Raw genomic sequence first — 19,601 nt, 5'->3', positions numbered from 1 at the left:
GGGCTCAAGGCCTTAGTGAATCGTGTCCCCGGCCTCACTTTTTTTTTTTTTTAAACTTAATTTTTATTAAAAAAATTTAGGGAGAGGGGAGGAATGAAGAAAATAAAAAATGGGGGGGAGGGAAGGGTACAGAAAATAGAGATGGGAGAAAGTTCACATTCATTTACAATTTTACCTAACAAGATTTCTTAAAATATTCTATCACACAGTTAATATAAATATCATTTTTTTTTCTTTTTTTTTGTTACAACAAAATTAAGTGCGTATTAATTTCTGGTTGATTTTCACTCAGAATCCAAGGTAACCACACCTTCTGAAAATCTGTGTAGGTGTCCTTATTAAGACTAACCATTTTTTCCATGTAGCAAATCTGCCAGACTTTATTTTTAACTTTGGAAATTGAGGGAATAATTGTTCGTTTCCATACTGCCGCTAATTCGCGTCTTGCGGCTGAAGATATGTGGCACAGTGTAACAGGGGACTTATCCCTGTTCAGTAATGTTCCTTTAATCTAGCAGTGTGGTAGTTAATTACTAAACATCACCTGCCTGATTAGATTGTTTACAAAAAGCCTGCCTTTGAGACAGGAAGTGACTCTCTTTAGCTCTGACTGAGAGCTGACCTTTGGAGACACCACAATGTCTTGAGTTCTGCCAGCCACACAGCAGAGCTGATTGCAAGACACCCAATAAGACTTCTAAACCTGGATGCTGATATTTTTCTGTGCACGCACGGGTGCGGTTCCAGGAGAGCAGAGAAGCTTACTCTACAGCTGATAAACAGATAAGACTTTCATTATTAAGAGACTGCTTATATCTGCTTATTTTCATGCTATGTGTTTGGGATGGGAGAAATGCTTAACTAATGGAGATGTGAACTAATTGCAGGGATTTCACTAGAAATACTCCCAAGTGAATGGAAGCTTTGTTCCCCCCTGTGTTTGGATAATTTCCTGATGAAAAAGGAAAAGGCACAATAAAGCCTATTATAATTTCACATTATAACGACTCCAATTGTGTACCTCTGTGAACGTCCGTCTACATTTGGTGTCCGAGGTGGGACAAGAGGTGTCTTTGTAGTTAAAAAGGACCGGAGTTTTTATGTGAAATTTGTTTGTTATGCTTTTTGCCTACAAACACTCTAAACAACTTGAAAAAAAAAAAAACCTCTCATGCAGCAGAGGCAGAGTTAAAGGGGTACACACCACTGAAACTTACACTGCACTGAGACTTACAAAAACCACGGATGGACTCTTTTCCCCAATCCCAAGAGAATGCTGAAGCAGGTAAACCTTTAATTGCCTATCACAAAGTGTAATACGGTCATTGAAATAGGGGTTTTGCCTTCCAGCCATAGTCAGGGTTCAAGAAGTGAGTCAGCCCTTGAAAAGGGATAGGTGTTTGTTGTTTTCAAAAGTTTCACTGTAGCAGTGAATACAGATGGTGACCCATGAGGGGTACTGATTTTGCAAATAAAGGTTGCCACACCGCATAGGGCTACCAGCTGTGAATGGAGTATATGCAGAAAAGTGTGAAAATTGATACAAAGACTGTGCTGAAGCAGGGGAATTTTTAGCAAACAAATGCTGAGTGTAAAATTGCCCTATAAAGGAAAAAGGTTTTTCAAAGCCAATTGCTGGGTGTTGAGTCACCCTGCCGGGAATGAAAGAAATAGTCCACTGCAAAGAATGTTTTTTTTTCTGCAAGTAAAAAAGTATGCCTATTATCTTGGGAGCAAAACAGACACCTAAAGAGGAAAGTGTGAATGCCATAATACCCAAAGATGAGAATGCAAATTACTGAACTCAGGCAGAAAACCAAATTCTGTTGCTGAAGCGGAGGGATTGCACCCAGCAAGTAAATGGTGTATAGCAAATAGACTTTTTTTTACCTAGCAACTGCACATCTTGTATACCTAATAAAAGAAAATGCATGCACAGTACTGCTGATATTGAAAAAAAAAATTACCCAAGAATGGTGGGGACTACCACAATTGGGGGTTCTAGCAAATACAGTGGCAACAGCTGCAATAGCACCTCCTGAGGTCAGGAAGAAAATTACACCTGATAGCCTAAAAATGAAGGACAAGATGCAGCGTTCCTGTAATGAACCCTACCCCACGGGAGAGTGGCCCTTCCAGTCCAATAAAGAGGAAGACATCTCTTACGGGGAACCCGAACCGAGTCACACCCACAAAACACCCCAAGAATGGTGGGGGTGCCTGAACTCGGCACAAACAGAAAAGACCGCTCCCATTGATGACGAATATGATCAGCAGGAGACAGAGCGGGAGCAGTGGATCACCGAATATTTCTGTCAGCTAAAGCAGCTGCAAGAAAAGCCTGGCGTATATAATGAAGCTGCTAAAACTTCAAATGAAGATGGAGACCTCAGTATCCCTGAAGGGACGGTGTCATCCAAATCAAAAAGGAAGAAAAAGAAAAGCAGTTCTTCACTTACCGTGAAAGGAACAGACACGTCCGCAGATCCTGTGGAGGAAAAGGGGGACCGAGTTGCCCTGCAGCCTAGAGAAAATGGAGAATTCGTCCCACGGTTAACCGAATATCCAGAGGGCCCAAGGCAGAAGTTGTGTACTCCAAAGAAGTGTCTGTCCGGTGCCAACAGTGAGGAACCCTCAACTAGTCACCCCAGGGAAGCGGAGCCGGAACCAGTGAGTGACGATCCCTTGACCAGCCCTGAAGACGCCCTGAAAATTGCCAGGCATGACTGTGATCTGCTCTGTGAAGAATTAGGAAGAGAGAGAAAAAATAATGCTGAGCTACAGAAGACTGTGCTCGCAATTTATTCTGCGGCCAAGACCGAATTGGAGGATCTCAAGACTGAGCTAGATACTGCAAAGTATCTCCGCCATGGATGAAAAGCAGAGCCAATCTGTTAAAATGGTGGCTACGCTAAAGCGGAAGTATGAGGAGGCACTGAAGCAGATGACAGTCTTCCAGCAAGAGGTTCACACTCTTCGTATAGAGCTTGATGCCTCACATCATGAGACCAACAGCTGCCGCACAGACCTGGAAGTTTCCAGAAAGGAACTACACAGTCTCACTGAGGAGCTGGACATTGCTAAAGAAACTATTGGTAATCTTGGTACAGTTCTCAAAGTCTCTCAGAAGGAGCTTCAGACCCACACCTAGAGAAGGAAGTTTCTCACGCCAGGAAATTGTCATTCTCAAAGCAGATGTGCGTAAATGGAAGGAGGACTGCAAAGAAGCCCTGAAGAATACAGACTGAAAAAGGAGAAAGTTCAAGACTAAAAAGAGAAAACTTAAAACTGAAAGAAGAAAAATTTCAGTTAACAGAAGAAGTCAAGGAAAAGTTTGACGCAGAGCACCAACTGCAGAACCAACTGCAAGGTCTGCGTACACACCTCCAGTATGCTGAGGAGAAGCAGCAAACGCTACAGGAAGAAAAACTGCAGGCTGCTAAAGAGGTACAAGCGCTGCATTAACGTCTGAATACCCAGTACGTCCCCACAGAGCAGTAGGAGGAGCTAAAGGCCACGCTGCATGTCTTCAGAGCATCGTTGGAAGCGGAGCTTCGATACCAGGTGACTCTGTATGAGAGGGAGCGTGAGAAGGCTCAGAAACTGGAGCAAGAGCTGGAGAGACAGAGAGATTGTTCCATTCCCTTGAGTCAGTACACCAAGGAGAAAACAGACGCAGCAGCAACCTTGATGACAAAAATTACAGAGCTCCAGAATATGAAGGAGACTCTGATACAGATTCCTCCAATACGGAAAAAGGTATTGGCTCTGCCCAAGCACCAGTATCCCACAGTAACTAATGCCCATAAGGACAATTGTACAGTGAGAGTTGGGGACTCCACGCAACTTCAAAACAAAATTACGAAGTTTGAGCCACCAAAGAAAGCACTAGCCAAACCTACAGCTGCCCAACAGGCAACAAACAGAGGTAGGAGTGCAGAATCAAAGCCAGAAGAATCCTTAGCTGAAGAAGCTGAACTGGCGACACTGTGGTGTGGAGAAGCTGCAGAAAGACCACTTCAAGAGCAGAAAACTCTAAGGGCTAGTCCTAACTGCTCTACAACTGTTGCCATACACTTTGTCTACAAAAAGAGGAGTGCCCGATGCAACAGAAATCTCAAGACCGCGCACACGATAAAAAGACTTTACGTGGAAAAAGTCCTCCTCGAGCGACTGAGGAGTGCTGATCTCAAGCATCTTCGGGAGGAGACAAAAATAAACTGGAGAAAGGGCTCCAATCCCAGCGGGACAGAGGGTTCTCTTCCTCCATCCACTCTCATTCAAGTCACAGAGATATCTAGAATGAGAGTGGAAGGATGGGCTTTGGCTGTGGTAAGCCCGAGCTTCCCACAAACAGGGGAGGTATGTAACAGGGGACTTATCCCTGTTCAGTAATGTTCCTTTAATCTAGCAGTGTGGTAGTTAATTACTAAACATCACCTGCCTGATTAGATTGTTTACAAAAAGCCTGCCTTTGAGACAGGAAGTGACTCTCTTTAGCTCTGACTGAGAGCTGACCTTTGGAGACACCACAATGTCTTGAGTTCTGCCAGCCACACAGCAGAGCTGATTGCAAGACACCCAATAAGACTTCTAAACCTGGATGCTGATATTTTTCTGTGCACGCACGGGTGCGGTTCCAGGAGAGCAGAGAAGCTTACTCTACAGCTGATAAACAGATAAGACTTTCATTATTAAGAGACTGCTTATATCTGCTTATTTTCATGCTATGTGTTTGGGATGGGAGAAATGCTTAACTAATGGAGATGTGAACTAATTGCAAGGATTTCACTAGAAATACTCCCAAGTGAATGGAAGCTTTGTTCCCCCCTGTGTTTGGATAATTTCCTGATGAAAAGGAAAAGGCACAATAAAGCCTATTATAATTTCACATTATGACTCCAATTGTGTACCTCTGTGAACGTCCGTCTACACACAGTAATTTATTTTCATGTCTCATGAGGGGGTAATATGGTTTTTTTAAAAGAAATAACCAGGGATCCATTGGTAGGTCCAAACCGAAAAACCTTTGTGACCACATTTTGATTTCCAGCCAATAAGCTGCTATGAATGGGCACCCCCACCACATATGTATAAATGTGGCTTGTACTCCACATCCTTTCGGACATGTAGTTGGGGACTCTGGGATGAATTTAGCTAGTCTCATGGGGGTTAAGTACCACCTCATCATAACTTTATAGGCATTTTCTCCGATTGTGATACACATTGATGATGTGGCAACTTTTTGAAAAATATCATTCTAGTCTTCCATGTCTAATACCTCCCCCAGGTCATCCTCCCATTGTAGCATATATTTCAGTTTTTGATTCATTTGTGGAGGGGGGCTAACAAAGTATCCATACAATTTAGATATCAGTCCAGGTGTGTTAATATCTGCTAGACAAAGTGACTCAAATCTAGTTAACAATTCGGGGGGTCGGATTTTGTTATAAAAGGCTTTCAATTGAAGGTATTGGAGGAACTGATTGTTTGGGATAGCCTTTTCTTTGTGGAAATATTCAAATGTTCTGGGAAATCCTTCTGAACCTACATCTTTTAATCTTGTGATACCTGCTATTTTCCAGTCTATAAACCTATTACGGCCTATTCCTGGACCAAATTCTTGGTTATACTATAGTGGAGTCATAAGTGTATTCCGTGTTGTAAGGAAGTGTCAATTTGCAACTGAGTTCCATAATTTGAGTGAATGGGCTATAATTTGGCTGGATTTGAGTATTTCGGGACTCTTTTTCACTGGGGACCATAGAAGATTACTTAATTCGACTGGGGCAACTAAATCCATTTCCAATGATACCCAGCATCTGTGGACTGGATTAGAGTGCCATAGTATTAGTTGGCTTGTTTGGGCTGCTTCGTAATAGGACATAAGGCATGGTAGTCCCATCCCTCATGTCTTGTTTGGTATATTTAAGATTTTCTTACCAATTCTTGGTGTTTTATTTTTCCATATAAATTTGTTTATTATAGACTTTAGAGTTTTAATTTCCTCCAATACCAATGGAATGGGTAGAGTTTGGAAAAGATACAGAAGACGGGGCAATATGTTCATTTTTATACTGTGCATTCTGCCTATCCATGATATAGCGTGGCCGGACCACTTCCCAATATCAGACTAAAGAGCTCTTAGGACCTTCGGATAATTCTCCCTATACAGAGAGCTATAGTTTTTTGTGATAAATATCCCAAGGTATTTGATTGTATTCGGTTGCCATTTAAAATCAAAGTTTAAAGCAATCAATTTAATTTGATCTTTAGGCAGATTTATATTTAGTGCCTCAGATTTGTTACTATTGATTTTGAAACCTGAGATATCCTTAAAAGACGACAGAGTGGAGTATAAATTTGGAAGTGAAGTTTGAGGTTTGGTTATTGTAAGGATCACATCATCTGCATAAAGTGCAATTTTGTATATCTGACTCTTCACCTGAACTCCTGTTATATTTGGGTTGTTTCTTATGTTTGCAGCTAGTGGCTCCATACAGAGGGCGAATAGCAGTGGAGATAAGGGACATCCCTGTCTGGTTCCATTTTTTATAGGACAGGTCTCAGAGGAGAAACCTTGGGAGTATATTTTTGCCGATGGTGTAGTGTATAAAGACTCGATGGCTCTAAGGAAAGGGTCTTCCACTCCAAATGCCTGCAATGTTTTTGACATGTATTTCCAATTGATTTGGTCAAACGCCTTTTCGGCGTCAAGGCTCAGGACCATCGATGGTATTTTATTTTTGGTAGCTAATGACACCAACTCAATAATGCGTCTGGTATTGTCCGCAGCTTGTCTTCCAGGGATAAATCCCACCTGGTCCGGATGAACCAGAGATGGGAGAACTTTATTTAATCTAATAGCTAATATTTTGGAGAATATTTTTAAGTCTGAGTTTATTAAAGAAATTGGTCTGTAGTTCTTACAGTCTGTAGGGTCTTTTCCATCTTTATGGATTAGTGTTATGGTTGCCTGGAGCATAGTGTTGGGAAATTGGGAGTCTATTAGTATACAGTTGAACATATTTAATAGTACTGGGGCGAGGATATTAGAGAATTTTTTATAGTATAAGTTCGAGAAGCCATCGGGCCCCGGAGCCTTAGCCGGTTTGAGATCTTTAATAACCCTGAGAACTTCTTCGAGTGTGAAAATTTGGGCTAATTTGTCTTTATCGTCTGGAGTAATTATGGGGAGATTAGCTGAATCTAGGAAGTTTTCCATTTTGGTTGTTAATTGTTTGCTTTGTTTAGTCTTATTACCATCATATAATTTAGAATAGAAGGCCTGGAATTCCTTAATTACAAGTGTCGGATTTGTTGAGAGAATACCTGATTTTTGTCTGATTGCGTGGATATTACGGTTTGTTGGAACTGATCTAAGTCTAGCGGCCAGCATTTTATCAGGTTTATTTGATTTCTCAAAAATTTTAGCTTTAGTAAAGGTGAGGGATTGTTCTGCCTTAGCCATGAGAAGGAGATTCAGTTCAGTTTTGGCCTCCTTTACTTTTCTAGATCTACATGTTGATTCCCTCTTTGGTGTAATTTTGTTAATTCTTCCACTTTTGTTTGGGCCCTCTTTATATTGGCTTCCCCTTCTTTCTTTCTTTCTTTCTTTCTTTCTTTCTTTCTTTCTTTCTTTCTATTTCCTGCAATACTGATTAGCTTTCCTCTAACGGTGACCTTATGGGCCTCCCAGAGAACAAAGGGGGATGATACAGAGCCTGTATTGGTTTTGAAAAAGAACTCTAGTTCTTCATCCAGTATTTTTTTAATCTCAGGTATTTTGAGTAAGGACTCATTTATTTTCCATTGGGCTGAATGTGGGGGCATGTTAAGATGTGAGCATCTCATCTCCACCTGGGCATGATCATGCCCGGCCTCACTTTTTAACGGACGTGATTTATTTGAACATCAGAACGCAAACCCATTGAGCTTAGTGCATAGCCCCAATTGTATGTTAAAGTTTGTTAGTGTAATATTTTAAAAGAAAATGTTAAATTTGGCAGTTGTAAAAAGATTTCTTTGCACCCTGACTCAAGTATGAATTTGTATTAACATTTTAGTAATTCCATAGCTCATTAGCATGTTTTTTTTACTGTAGCACATTTTTGTTGTTTCTGGGCGTGGGAGATACTGTGTTACAATATTTAAATGACCTATTGATACAAATAAAATATGAAGTAGGATATAAGGAAGTTTTACATTTACATTTTATGTGCTATTTAGAGGAGTCAGGACTGAAGCAAGGTATATCTAGAACGCAAAGTTTAAAAAAAAAAAAGTAAATGTTTATTTTCTATTGTAATAATAATATTAGACATAAGAAAGAGTCTGATATAATGGTAGAAGGAAGCTTTATACAGTTTTACCCTGGCCTACAGGATTAAGATCATGTTGGAGTTTTGTTAATTGCCCATAGAAAGAATGTTGATGGAAGATAAAGAGTTGTAGGCAGAGAACGTGTGTGCGTGTGTGTGCGTGCGTGTGCGTGTGTGTGCATGTGCGTGTGCGTGCGTGTGCGTGTGCGTGTGCGTGTGCGCGTGCGCGTGCGCGTGTGTGTGTGTGTGTGTGAGAGAGAGAGATAAGGAATTAGAAATAAATATTAAATAAAACAATAAGATTTTTGTTTTATAGGAAAGGTTGCAGAGATGGTTTTGTTTTTGTTTTTTAGTTATCAAAGTTTCTTTGTTCAAATTTATAATAGGAAACTAACTGTTTGTTTTCTTAAATTAACTGGTCCTGGCTTAATTTGGAACAGCAATCATTTAAAAGAGTGAAGGTTAAAAGTAGCCCAAGCGATCTGGCCCCCCTCCTCCAGCTTAAAGAATGTACAAAGACCACGTTCCAGACATGAAAAGTTAACTAGAAGCTCAGAAACAAAGAAAAGAAAAAAAAGAAGAAAAAAAAACGTTTAAAAGCAGCTTAGTTATAATATGGGGAAAGAGAATGATATTGTAATTTATTTTTTTTGGACTGAGTTTGCAAGATCAAACTGGTCTGTTTTGGGTTTTTATCTTATTATTTTTTGTAAAGTTGAAGTGTGAAATTATGCTTATTTATTGTGCTTTCTGTTTCTGTGCCAATTTTAGAACAAATACCTCATAGTTTATGGGCGTCTCCCAGCAACAGCACTGGGTACGTCTGGTCTGCTGCACCAGTACGGGTTAAATTATTTCCCAGCGCTGCCATCCCCAGAATGGGCCAATACCCTCTCAGCAGAAATGCTTTAGAGGGAAAAGCCCCTATTATGGAGGAATTATTACAAGAAGGGGTTATAATCCCGACATGCAGTATCCACATTACTTATACGCAGAAACCAGTAAACACATTTCAATCCTATTTGTTCTAATTATGAGATGTTTGCAATTCTATTTGTTATAATTAGGAGATGTTTGAGAATTTTTTAAGATGTTGATAAAAGCTTACAAGCACATGATATGTCAAGAGACAAATCACCGATTGTTGTATTTCTGAGATACCATGAAAAATCAATGCTGAATAGGGCTGTATGAGAAGATCAATTTTTTAGCTCTAGCTGCCTCAACTTGTACTGTATAGGAGTCAGTATATACTAGAATTCAGCGATTTTTAACCGCTCAGTTCAACGGCATGTGGCAGAAGCCCAGAAAAATTTAGCTGGTTATACGCCACTATTAAGCAGCTGAAGTTTGAAATTGTTTTATTAATAATACAAGAATATTTAATAGGTATTTCCGTATTTGAATAGTGTCAAAAGTATACTCAGTACTTCACAAAGCATACAATATAAACGGGTAAGCATAAAGTCATATATGAAATAATTTTTCCTATAAAGTAAACTGCATATGTGATGTATTTTTATAACTTTTAACCATTACCTCTCCTTTCCCTCCAAAAGGTGTATCAATTTGAACCCTCATCTATAGCCTCTCATTTTAAAGAATGCAACTGTAGGCAATCCAGATTTTATTTTTTAAGCAGTAGCTATTGTCAAATTCATGATATATTTAAATCTCAAGCTGCTGATGTTTTAAATACCATCATCCTTTATGTCGTATGTTGTTCACATGTCATAGGATTTGCATATGAACAAAAGAGAGGATAATTTATATGATTTTCCATAACACACCTGTCTATATGCGGATGCCAAGACAGTTGTGAAAAACAAAATTTTGTGCTGATATTGTGCAAGATACTAAATTATAGTGGCTAAAAGCGCTCTCCTTGTGCTTTTATTAATGAAAATGTTTAAGTCTCTCCAAACTTAGGTGCCGCCTATACAGTCTACCAAGGAGAATACAAAGCAGCATCATCATAAAAAAAAGTGCCGGCACCACCGAAAACAGCTAACAAAGACAAAGAATCACCAAGCCAGTGTTTTGATGGGATTATTTATTTATTTATTTATTTTCCCTGACCACTGATCAACAGTTGGTGGATCTAGGCACAATAATCCTAGAACATTTAACCACCATGCAATTAAGACTTCAGGCAAGGCCCGGTCTTAAAAGAACAATTTGTTTTTTTAGGACTCAATATTATTTTTTATGCTTTAGAGTGTGTTTTTAAGATGTATGCCCTGCTAGGCAAGATCAGCCTACGCCATCCAGACGATGATAAGGGATGATCAGTTTTGAAATATTTGTAATGTTTATTGTTTTGTGGTCACATCATTTTGCAGACAATCGTACAATCTCGCACAATGCTACACAGGTCAATGGGTCAAAAGGGAATATATACAATGAATCCCTGCCATACTCTGGTGGCCCCCAATGACGTAAGAGAGAATTACATTTAACCCCTTGTGTAGGGATGGATACCTTATACTAATGCCGAATTTAAAAAAATGAAATGTCAATTTGAATTTGTTTACAGAGAACTTTTCTAAACTTTTAAACCGAATTCCACTGGTAAATGAGGTTTGTGTAGGTGGATTTTATATAAATTACACTGGGAACAACAATCAATTTATGGGTCAGGTGCCTCCACCAACCAATGAAACTTGTATGAAAATGTATTTACAGCCTGGAACTAAAAATGTATAGGGAGGATATGGCCTTAATTTTATCCATTAATTTACTTAATCAAGAACAGGTACAGATTAGATTAATGGCCCTACAGAATAGAATGGCTCTGGACTATATTTTAGCGTATGTGCCCTAGTTAAAGAGCAATGTTGTGTTTGTATTAGAGATCAAAGTGGTAAGATTGAGCATGAGCTAGAGAAGATTGCAGAGATACAGGAGAGATTAAGGAAAGGCGGAGATGAGAGGTGGGTTCTGTTAGGAATTAGCAAATTGGTTGGTTTCCTAGGAGCGAAACTGATGAATGGATTTGTCTGTGTGCTTGCAGTTCTGATTGTTTTGTATGTCTGTGTCATGTGCAGTAAATCCCTACTGCAAAGGTGTGTAACACCCTCTACCCAGGCTATGCCACTGATCACAGACGACACCACGGAAGATGCAATCTCAGAAGGAAAAGTCAGTCCCCCTCAATAGAATACATATGAAAATGATGGCAGAAAGACCAACCTGGCTGATATGATAGCCAGCAGCTCTGTGAGTTTCCAGAACTATCAAAGTCATGCAAATTTGGACCCTCCAGGCCAGCGTGACATTTCTGGAGTTTTATCTAAATTATCCTTAAAAGACCTAAATTATCCTTTTTAAGAATAAAAAGAGAGGACTGTGAAGATTGAGATAATGTGTGTGGCTCAGGCTATATGAAGACAGACTATCATCACCACCATTTTGGCGCAGTAGCCATTTTGAGTGTTTGAATGTATATATATCTGTTTATTTGTGTATGATTTGTGAATGATTGATATGCTGCAGAGTATCGCTCCTGGATGTAACTCGCCCTTGTATAATTCCTACTAAGTCATGAAATTGAAATTGCATTCGTAAAGAGTTTTTCCTGCCTTAGACATTTTCTGCTGACCTTAGTTTTACTTATCTGACAGATACACGCAAAGGGCTAACAGGGTTACTCCTTAAGTCAAGAAGTTAAGGGGCCCACATTGTGGTGATATATAGGATAAGAATATAGCATGTGAAGCATATTTATGTATTAATAAGGATTTTTGTATAAGTCATCATATTGTTTTTTATCTCTAAGCCAGCCCCCTTAAAAGGCGTATTACTCGTTTTGAAATGTATAAAAATGTGATACCAAGCAATATGTTTTCAGAGGCATGAGTTCATTTTTGAATTCTCTCTCACTTGTACCTTGGTGCAGATAAACTCACGTTGATACTTTGAACCCTTGACTCATTGATATTATTTCTACGCTTTCACAGTGTGTATATAGAGGGGGCAGCAGTGTGTATATGTGTTTAGAGAGGACTTTAATGTATTTACAATTTTATTTTAATGAACAAGTACAGTAAAAGCAAAAAGGACAATGTTGAATATGTTTATAAAAATCAATATATAACTATACAAAAGTGTCTATATTATTAATGGAAAAAAAGGCATACATTTAGCCTGTAATACTGAATTAACATACAATTACAGGTATTAATGCCCTTACAGATATCACATTTAATTCAAATATATTCAATAATGTAGATTTTACATCATAGATTCTAAAATAGAGAAAGCTATTTTTTGACACACAAACAATGCGTTTTGTAATACCATTCAAACTATTTCTAATTTTGCTTTCTTAAATGCTCACATTTAACAGCAAATATTAATCACGTGTACAGTATAGTATGAATAAAACAAAAACAGGAAACATTCTAGTTTGATTGCAAGCAAATGTAAAATATGTTGTCACCATATATTTGTTGCTTTATATGTATTTGTTAATTGAAAATATAATTGTTCTCAAATGAGTTTGATTTGTTTTATATTTATCTTATCTACTGTAGAGCTGTTTTATTTTGGATAAAACACTCAACAATATTGGATGCCCAGTGCATTTTATTGGGTGATTATGGTGGCAATCGAATGCTTTAATTCCTAATGAATTCCCATCTGTTCATGTCTTTGCACCAAGAATGGAATTATTACACTCAGACGAATATAACAAAATCATATAGTAATCATTTATAAATAATGTCAAAATCAATGGAATTATAAATATTGAAGAGAACATACCTACAGCAAAATGATATATATAGAAATTAGTGATGATAGTTTTGCTATTCAATATTAATATTTGATTCTCACAGTCATTATTTTATAACCTTAACTTATGATATAACAAGGTAGCAAAACTCCTAGGACTCAATGGGCCATAAGACATTTTCCAGCACCAAAAAACTATTTATGGTTCATGTACTTGAGTAACCATTTGTAATTAATGAGATTAATGTATTACACTCCAATCTACAGGTGAACATTAAAAATAAAAATAATTTGAATTCAAAGTTAACTGCACAAACACTGTTTTATAGATGTACTGCCTCTTAAATATTTGATTACTTTAAAAAAAAAAATACATTATATATACAATTACATTTTAGGAAAAGTGGTCTATGCTAATTTGCAAATGACAACCCTAGAGAACAAGACCAATCAACACAATTGCGAATGTAATTCTTGATGCAATGTTAAAGGAACAACTGAGCTATGACTCCCCAGACCACAATTGTAAGTCAATTAGTTTTATGAATATTTAGCAACCCAGTTAATTATTGCTAAAGTGTTTTAATGGAGGGTGTTGTTAGAAAGTTTAATAAAGTAGGAGTGGATGGTACGCCTGCAAGTCATAACTGGGCACAGCAAAATGGGTCCATGAACAGCGCTCTGCAACATTGAAATTAAATGTGAGTAAAGACACCGGCTCTGAAAACAATGTGGATTGGAACGGGGACAACTCACTGGTGCAATATTCCTAGATTTTGCAAAGGCTTTTGATACTGTTGATCATGTTATCCTGCTTAACAATCTCCAGTGCTCTGAAATAGGGAAGCATGCTTTAAACTGGTTTCATTCCTACCTATCAGGTAGATCCCAACATGTGTCCATCTGAGGCTCTAACTGCAACCCCTTGGATATCACCTGTGGTGCCCCGCAAAGCTCTGTCCTGGGGCCCCTTCTCTTCTGTGTTCATCAATGATCTTCCTACAGCTTGTAAGGAAGCTTCAATACACATATATGCAGATGACAACATCTAATATGCACACAGCCATAGCCTCTCCGACCTTGAACACATAATTCAATCTGACTTTTTGAGATTTGCAAATTGGATTTTCCAAAACAAACTGTTTTTAAACACTGACAAGACTATAACAATGGTATTTGGGACCAGGGCTAAATTTTTAAAGCATCCACTGACTAAGCTCCAGATCAAAACCAACGCAAACACCCCCCTAACTCCTGTTACTAGTTTTAAATACTTGGGCATATGGTTTGACTCCCATTTAACATTCGAGATGCACATTGATACCCTGACATCAAAAATATATGCCAAACTAGGTGTACTAGGTGTAATTAGGAACAAATCCTCCCTAAGTCTGCTGGTCAGAAATTGTATCACACAGCAGATGCTAATGCCAATTATCGACTATGGGGACATAGTATATTGCACGGCACCCCAAACCCACCTTAGCAAACTTGACACCCTCTACAATTCAATATGCTGCTTTGTTCTACAATGCAACTACTACACACACCACTTTGAAATGCTCAAAGAACTAGAGTTGTCATCACTTAAGTCTAGGCGCAAAGTTCATCTCTCCTGTCGCCTTCAAATACTTTCTGGGAAAACTACACGTCTATCTGAACAAACTCCTCACCCCTACCACATGCAGCACTTCTCATCTGAGATCTGACTCCAAAAGACTGTTCATGGTCCCAAGGTTCAGCAAAGTATCCGGCCTCTCCTCCGTGTCTTACCGTGCACCGCAAAACTGGAACAATCTACCGGAGACTCTCACAGCCACCACCAGTCTAAGTTCTTTCAAAACCAAAGCTGTCTCACATTTTAATATGGTCTGTAACGGTTATATACAGTATGCCTATAATTATATTATCTTTAACTGTGCATGCAATATCTTGTATATACTGTAATGTACTGTATAACCCTTTTCACTAATTGTACTATGTATTTGTAACCATGTATTATTTGTTATCTTAACTCTGTGCCCAGGACATTCTTGAAAATGAGAGGTAACTCTCAATGTATTATTTCCTGGTAAACCATTTTATAAATAAATTAATGTTTCCAGTACAAACAGTGGCTTACAAAAGTATTCACCCCCTACCAATAATGTCTCAAATTGTTGTATTACAAATAATATATGCACATTTTTTCAAATTAACTATTATTATTCTAAGCTACAACGCTGTAGCAGTTATATGAGGAGGAGGTTAAATGTCAGCAAAGGGGGGGGGGGGGGGAGAGTGAAATATTCTGGTTGCAGAAGTATTCAGCCCCTTAAAGCTGCAGACCAAGCAATATCCTACATGTGTGTTTTTTTTTTAAATAAATCCATTCCGTACTATGAGAAAATACTGTACTTGTAGCATTTTTTTAAAACAACTCTGAATTACATTTTTAATGTACAGTATTATAATGTAACAAGCATTTTTTGTTTCTATACCAGCCATTTACCCAGTCACAGCCCCTTCCTCTTCCCCCTTCCTCTTCTGAAACAGCCTCTGACACACCCATTTTTGAGCCCTGCCCTCCCTCTACCTGTGCACCAATTGCACTGACAGCCATCTAGTGAAACTATGAGCCGAATCTTCCCCAATCAATCATAGGAGAACGGATCGATATGCAATTTAGCTACTTAATTATCATTGTGTGGATTGTATTGATGCACATATTAAAGGGAAAATATATATATATATATTTTAATGGCAGTCTGGGCTGCTGCTTTGTCAGTACTTGGTATAAGCACCTTTTGCAGCAATTACTGCTTTGAGTCTTTTTGGATCAGTCTTTACTAGCTTCGCACAGTAGGATGGTGAAATTTGTGCCCAATTTTAATTGATACGTTTGTTGGGGATCGTCGATGGACTGCAATCTTCAAGTCTCACCATCAATGTTCAATTAGATTCAAGTCAGGACTTTGACTAAGCCACTGAAGAACATGAATTCTCTTTTTGTTCAACCACTCCAGTGTGGCTTTAGCTTTGTGCTTCGGTCATTGTCCTGCTGAAATGTGAATTTCCTCCCCAATTTCAGAGTATTGCCTGACCCAAACTGGTTTTCCTCGAGGATTCGCCTGTACTTTGCACCATCGATTCTCCCCTCTATCCTGCTGAAGAGAAGCCTCCCATAACATGATGTTGCCACCACCATGCTTGACAGTTGGGATGGTGTTAACTGGGTGATGTGCAGGGTTCAGCTTCCGCCAGATGTAACCTTTGGCACTTAGACCAAAAATTTACATTTTTGTTTGCCAAAAAACGTATAAATTAGGTTGCAGACATGTAAAAAGGATTTTTATGATCAGACGATACAAAATTTTTACTTTTTGGTATAAATTCCAAGCGTTACGTCTGGTGCAAGCTGAACACTGCACATCACCCAGTCAACACCATCCCAACTGTCAAGCATGGTGATGGCAACATCATATTATGGGGATGCTTCTCTTAAGCAGGGACTGGGAAGCTTGTCAGGATAGAGAGGAGAATGGATGGTGAAAAGTACAGTCCTTGAGAAAAACCTGTTTGAATCAGCCAAGACTCTGAAACTGGGGAGGAAATTCACATTTCAGCAGGACAATGACCCGAAGCACAAAGCCACACTGGAGTGGTTGAAGAAGACAATTAATGTTCTTGAGTGGCCCAGTCAAAGTCCTGATTGGAATCCAATCGAACATTGATTTTGAGACTTGAATCCATCGACGATCCCCAACAAACTTATCAGAATTTAATCAATTTTCAAAGAATGGAAAAAATGTCACCAAAGCAAAGCTAGTAGAGACCGATTTAAAAAGACTCATTGCAGTAAATTTTGCAAAAGGTTCTTCCAGCAAATAATTACTTAAGGGGCTGAATACTTAAGCAACCAGTATTTATCACTCTTTTTTTTTTTCTAAACTGACATTTAATCCCTTCCACAAATATAATAGAGTTCAGTTTAACCGCTACAGCTTTGGCGCTTTTAATGAAATAGTTATTTTGAAAAAAATGCACATACATTATTTGTAATTCAACAACTTGTAAGATTATTGGTAGGGGGTGAATACTTCTGCAAGCCACTGTAATTATTGTCTATAGCATAGCACGTGTCCTGCTCCAAGTCCTGTTCTGCATGTACTAGCAATTAATATAAACTAAATAGTTCAATGTCTTTTGCTTGAAATGGTTTTACGTTTTTTCTATTGACTTTGTTTCTATTTACTCTCTTGATTTCAGGTTCATGACTCCATCAAAAGGGTACCAATAAAATGTACATTTTCAACAATCCTTTGCAAAATGTTTCTTCATGGTTAATTATTAATATGCTAAAGGAAGTGTACTAGATGAAACGTGTCCTCAGTTGAACGATTTTGAAGCAAAATGCTTCAGACAACTTGTTACATAACCATGGAATAGGACACAATATCTTTTCTTTCCCTTGACAGCAAAAAAAAAAAAAGATAATAGCCATCACATTTCCACTTGATGGTGCAGGGCACTTAGCTGGTCATTTTTGTATTTATTTTTTAAACTCTTCCCTGCTTTCTCTTTATCATCCTGGGAAATACTGCACTGAGAAACATAGATGTAAATAACATTTTATGAACAGTCACTGTTGTGATTTTATACATACAGTACAGCTTTAAAACTCAACACTGAATTTAAACGCATTTTACATTAGGAAAAAAACACTGTGGGAAATAGCTTGGTGATTTTGACTTTATTGCAATTACAATATGTGTAAATACGATAAATATAAGCATACCTTTATCATTGGTATTATTATTATCAGTGGTTGACAAATCACCAAAAAATCTACTCGCCACACAAAAAAAATCTACTCGCCACCTAGTACCAAACGTGTGCTGCTTGGGCCAATATTTACTCGCCCGGGGGTTAAATCCACTCGCCCGGGGCGAGCAAATGTATAGGTTTGTCGAACACTGATTATTATTATTACAGGATAATGTATAGTCCATAACATGTATTGGAATGAATACCTACAGTACATGGTAATGTTTATGTTACAATATCAAGTTACATACACTGTATGCCTTTTAAACATTGTCAGTCTTATTTCAGTTCAACAATTGTCCTACTAGAAAGGGAAATTGTACATCCCAAGGATGTTCGTTTTTATGTCAGCTCCGGGTTCCTCTTTGTGTTTTATTCAGTTGTGCTTAACCACTGCACATTTCACTCCGGAGTTGTCTAAACTGTGTGTAATAAAGTAATGTGTTCCATTTGTCATTAAGTGTGCAGTGAGTCTCTTAGCAGCCCATGCTCACAGCCTGCCTCTGTCTCTCCCTTGTCTGTCCTTGCTCTTCCTTCCCACTACAACACAGTATCTGCAGCAGGTGCTCCGTCTCTTTTATAGAGATTGTGTCTTTCAGAATTTGACCCTCAGGATAACAATAGAAAGACAAGAATGTTTCCTCTGCACTCCCTCCCATGTTTCCTATGACATATACCCCTGTGCAAGGCACAGCCTCATGGGGGCACGAGATTTCATTTCATGCTGCTGACAAGACGTCCCCACCTCTAAAATCACCTCTCACTCTTCTTTAGATCCCAATTAGATCCATCCCCTTCCATGATCTGGGGCAGACTAGGAGTCAATGAACCTACCAACCCAAAACGAGTAAGCATTCCCCTTACAGGGAGCAATGTGATGCTTGATTTAATCCGATCTGTATATAATTAACCTTTACCAATTCAATGCTCCTTCCCAGGCCAACCCACTGGTGAGTCCGTAGGCTAGTAAGGCACCAGTTCCTTACAAGCTGTGTGTCTCCGTGGGCAGATGTCTGCAGAATACTCCTCTTCCATCCATTGTTCCGAGGGAATTAATAATAACCTTTCTAGTGAGAGCTTCCCTGCATGACATTGCAACACCACACAGCATCAGCCGAAGCAGCGCTGGTCTTACCTCTGTCCAATGTAAGGGGCTGGACCACTGTCGCCATGTCTGTTGTTGGATGTGGAGTGACGCTCCCTGCTCTGAGATCCAGCAGCAGCAGAACTGGAGTGTAAAAAAATCAAGGCGAAAGGGGGAGGGGAGAGAGGGAGGTGGAGGGGAGGGGAGAGAGGGAGGTGGAAGGGAGGGGGGGGAGAGAAGGAGGTGGAAGGAGGGAGAGGTGGGGAGAGAGGGAGGTGGAAGGGGGGGAGAGAGGGAGGTGGAAGGGGGGGAGGGGGGAGGAGAGAGGAGATGGAAAGGGGGGGAGAGAGGGAGGTGGAAGGGGGGAGAGAGGAAGGTGGAGGGGGGGGAGAGGAAGGTGGAGGGGGGCAGAGAGGGAGGTGGGGGGGATAGAGGGGGGTTAGAGGGAAAGGGAGAGCAGAGTGGGGGTAGAAGAGAAAGGGGGGGGGGGAGTGCCACAGCTTTCTATGGGAGCAGCAGCTAAGATGAGCTAACTTTGTCTTCATACCGAGAGAATGTGTGAGAAATAATGACATTCACTGAAAACCCAAAAAATAAGAAAACTAAATATTTAAAATAACAGGAAAATGGGGGAAAAAAATGTCTTAAGCAACAAA

General features: G+C 39.2%; 1 protein-coding gene across 4 annotated transcripts in view; it reads right to left on the bottom strand.

The window, feature by feature from the left end:
- Positions 1-19,130, bottom strand: part of LIN7A (lin-7 cell polarity scaffold A) — a 101,016-nt gene extending 81,886 nt beyond the window's left edge. For all 4 annotated transcript variants that reach the window (XM_075600512.1, XM_075600509.1, XM_075600511.1 and 1 more), the window contains exon 1: positions 18,997-19,130. In XM_075600512.1, the coding sequence (XP_075456627.1) occupies positions 18,997-19,033 (37 nt within the window). In that variant the 5' untranslated portion in view covers positions 19,034-19,130. The remainder of the gene's footprint in view (positions 1-18,996) is intronic.
- Positions 19,131-19,601: the final 471 nt, after the last annotated feature.

This window comes from Ascaphus truei, chromosome 5, assembly GCF_040206685.1.
Source record: "Ascaphus truei isolate aAscTru1 chromosome 5, aAscTru1.hap1, whole genome shotgun sequence".
NCBI lineage: Eukaryota > Metazoa > Chordata > Amphibia > Anura > Ascaphidae > Ascaphus > Ascaphus truei.
Note: the sequence above shows the minus strand (reverse complement) of the source record. Positions and strands in the feature narration are given on the sequence as shown.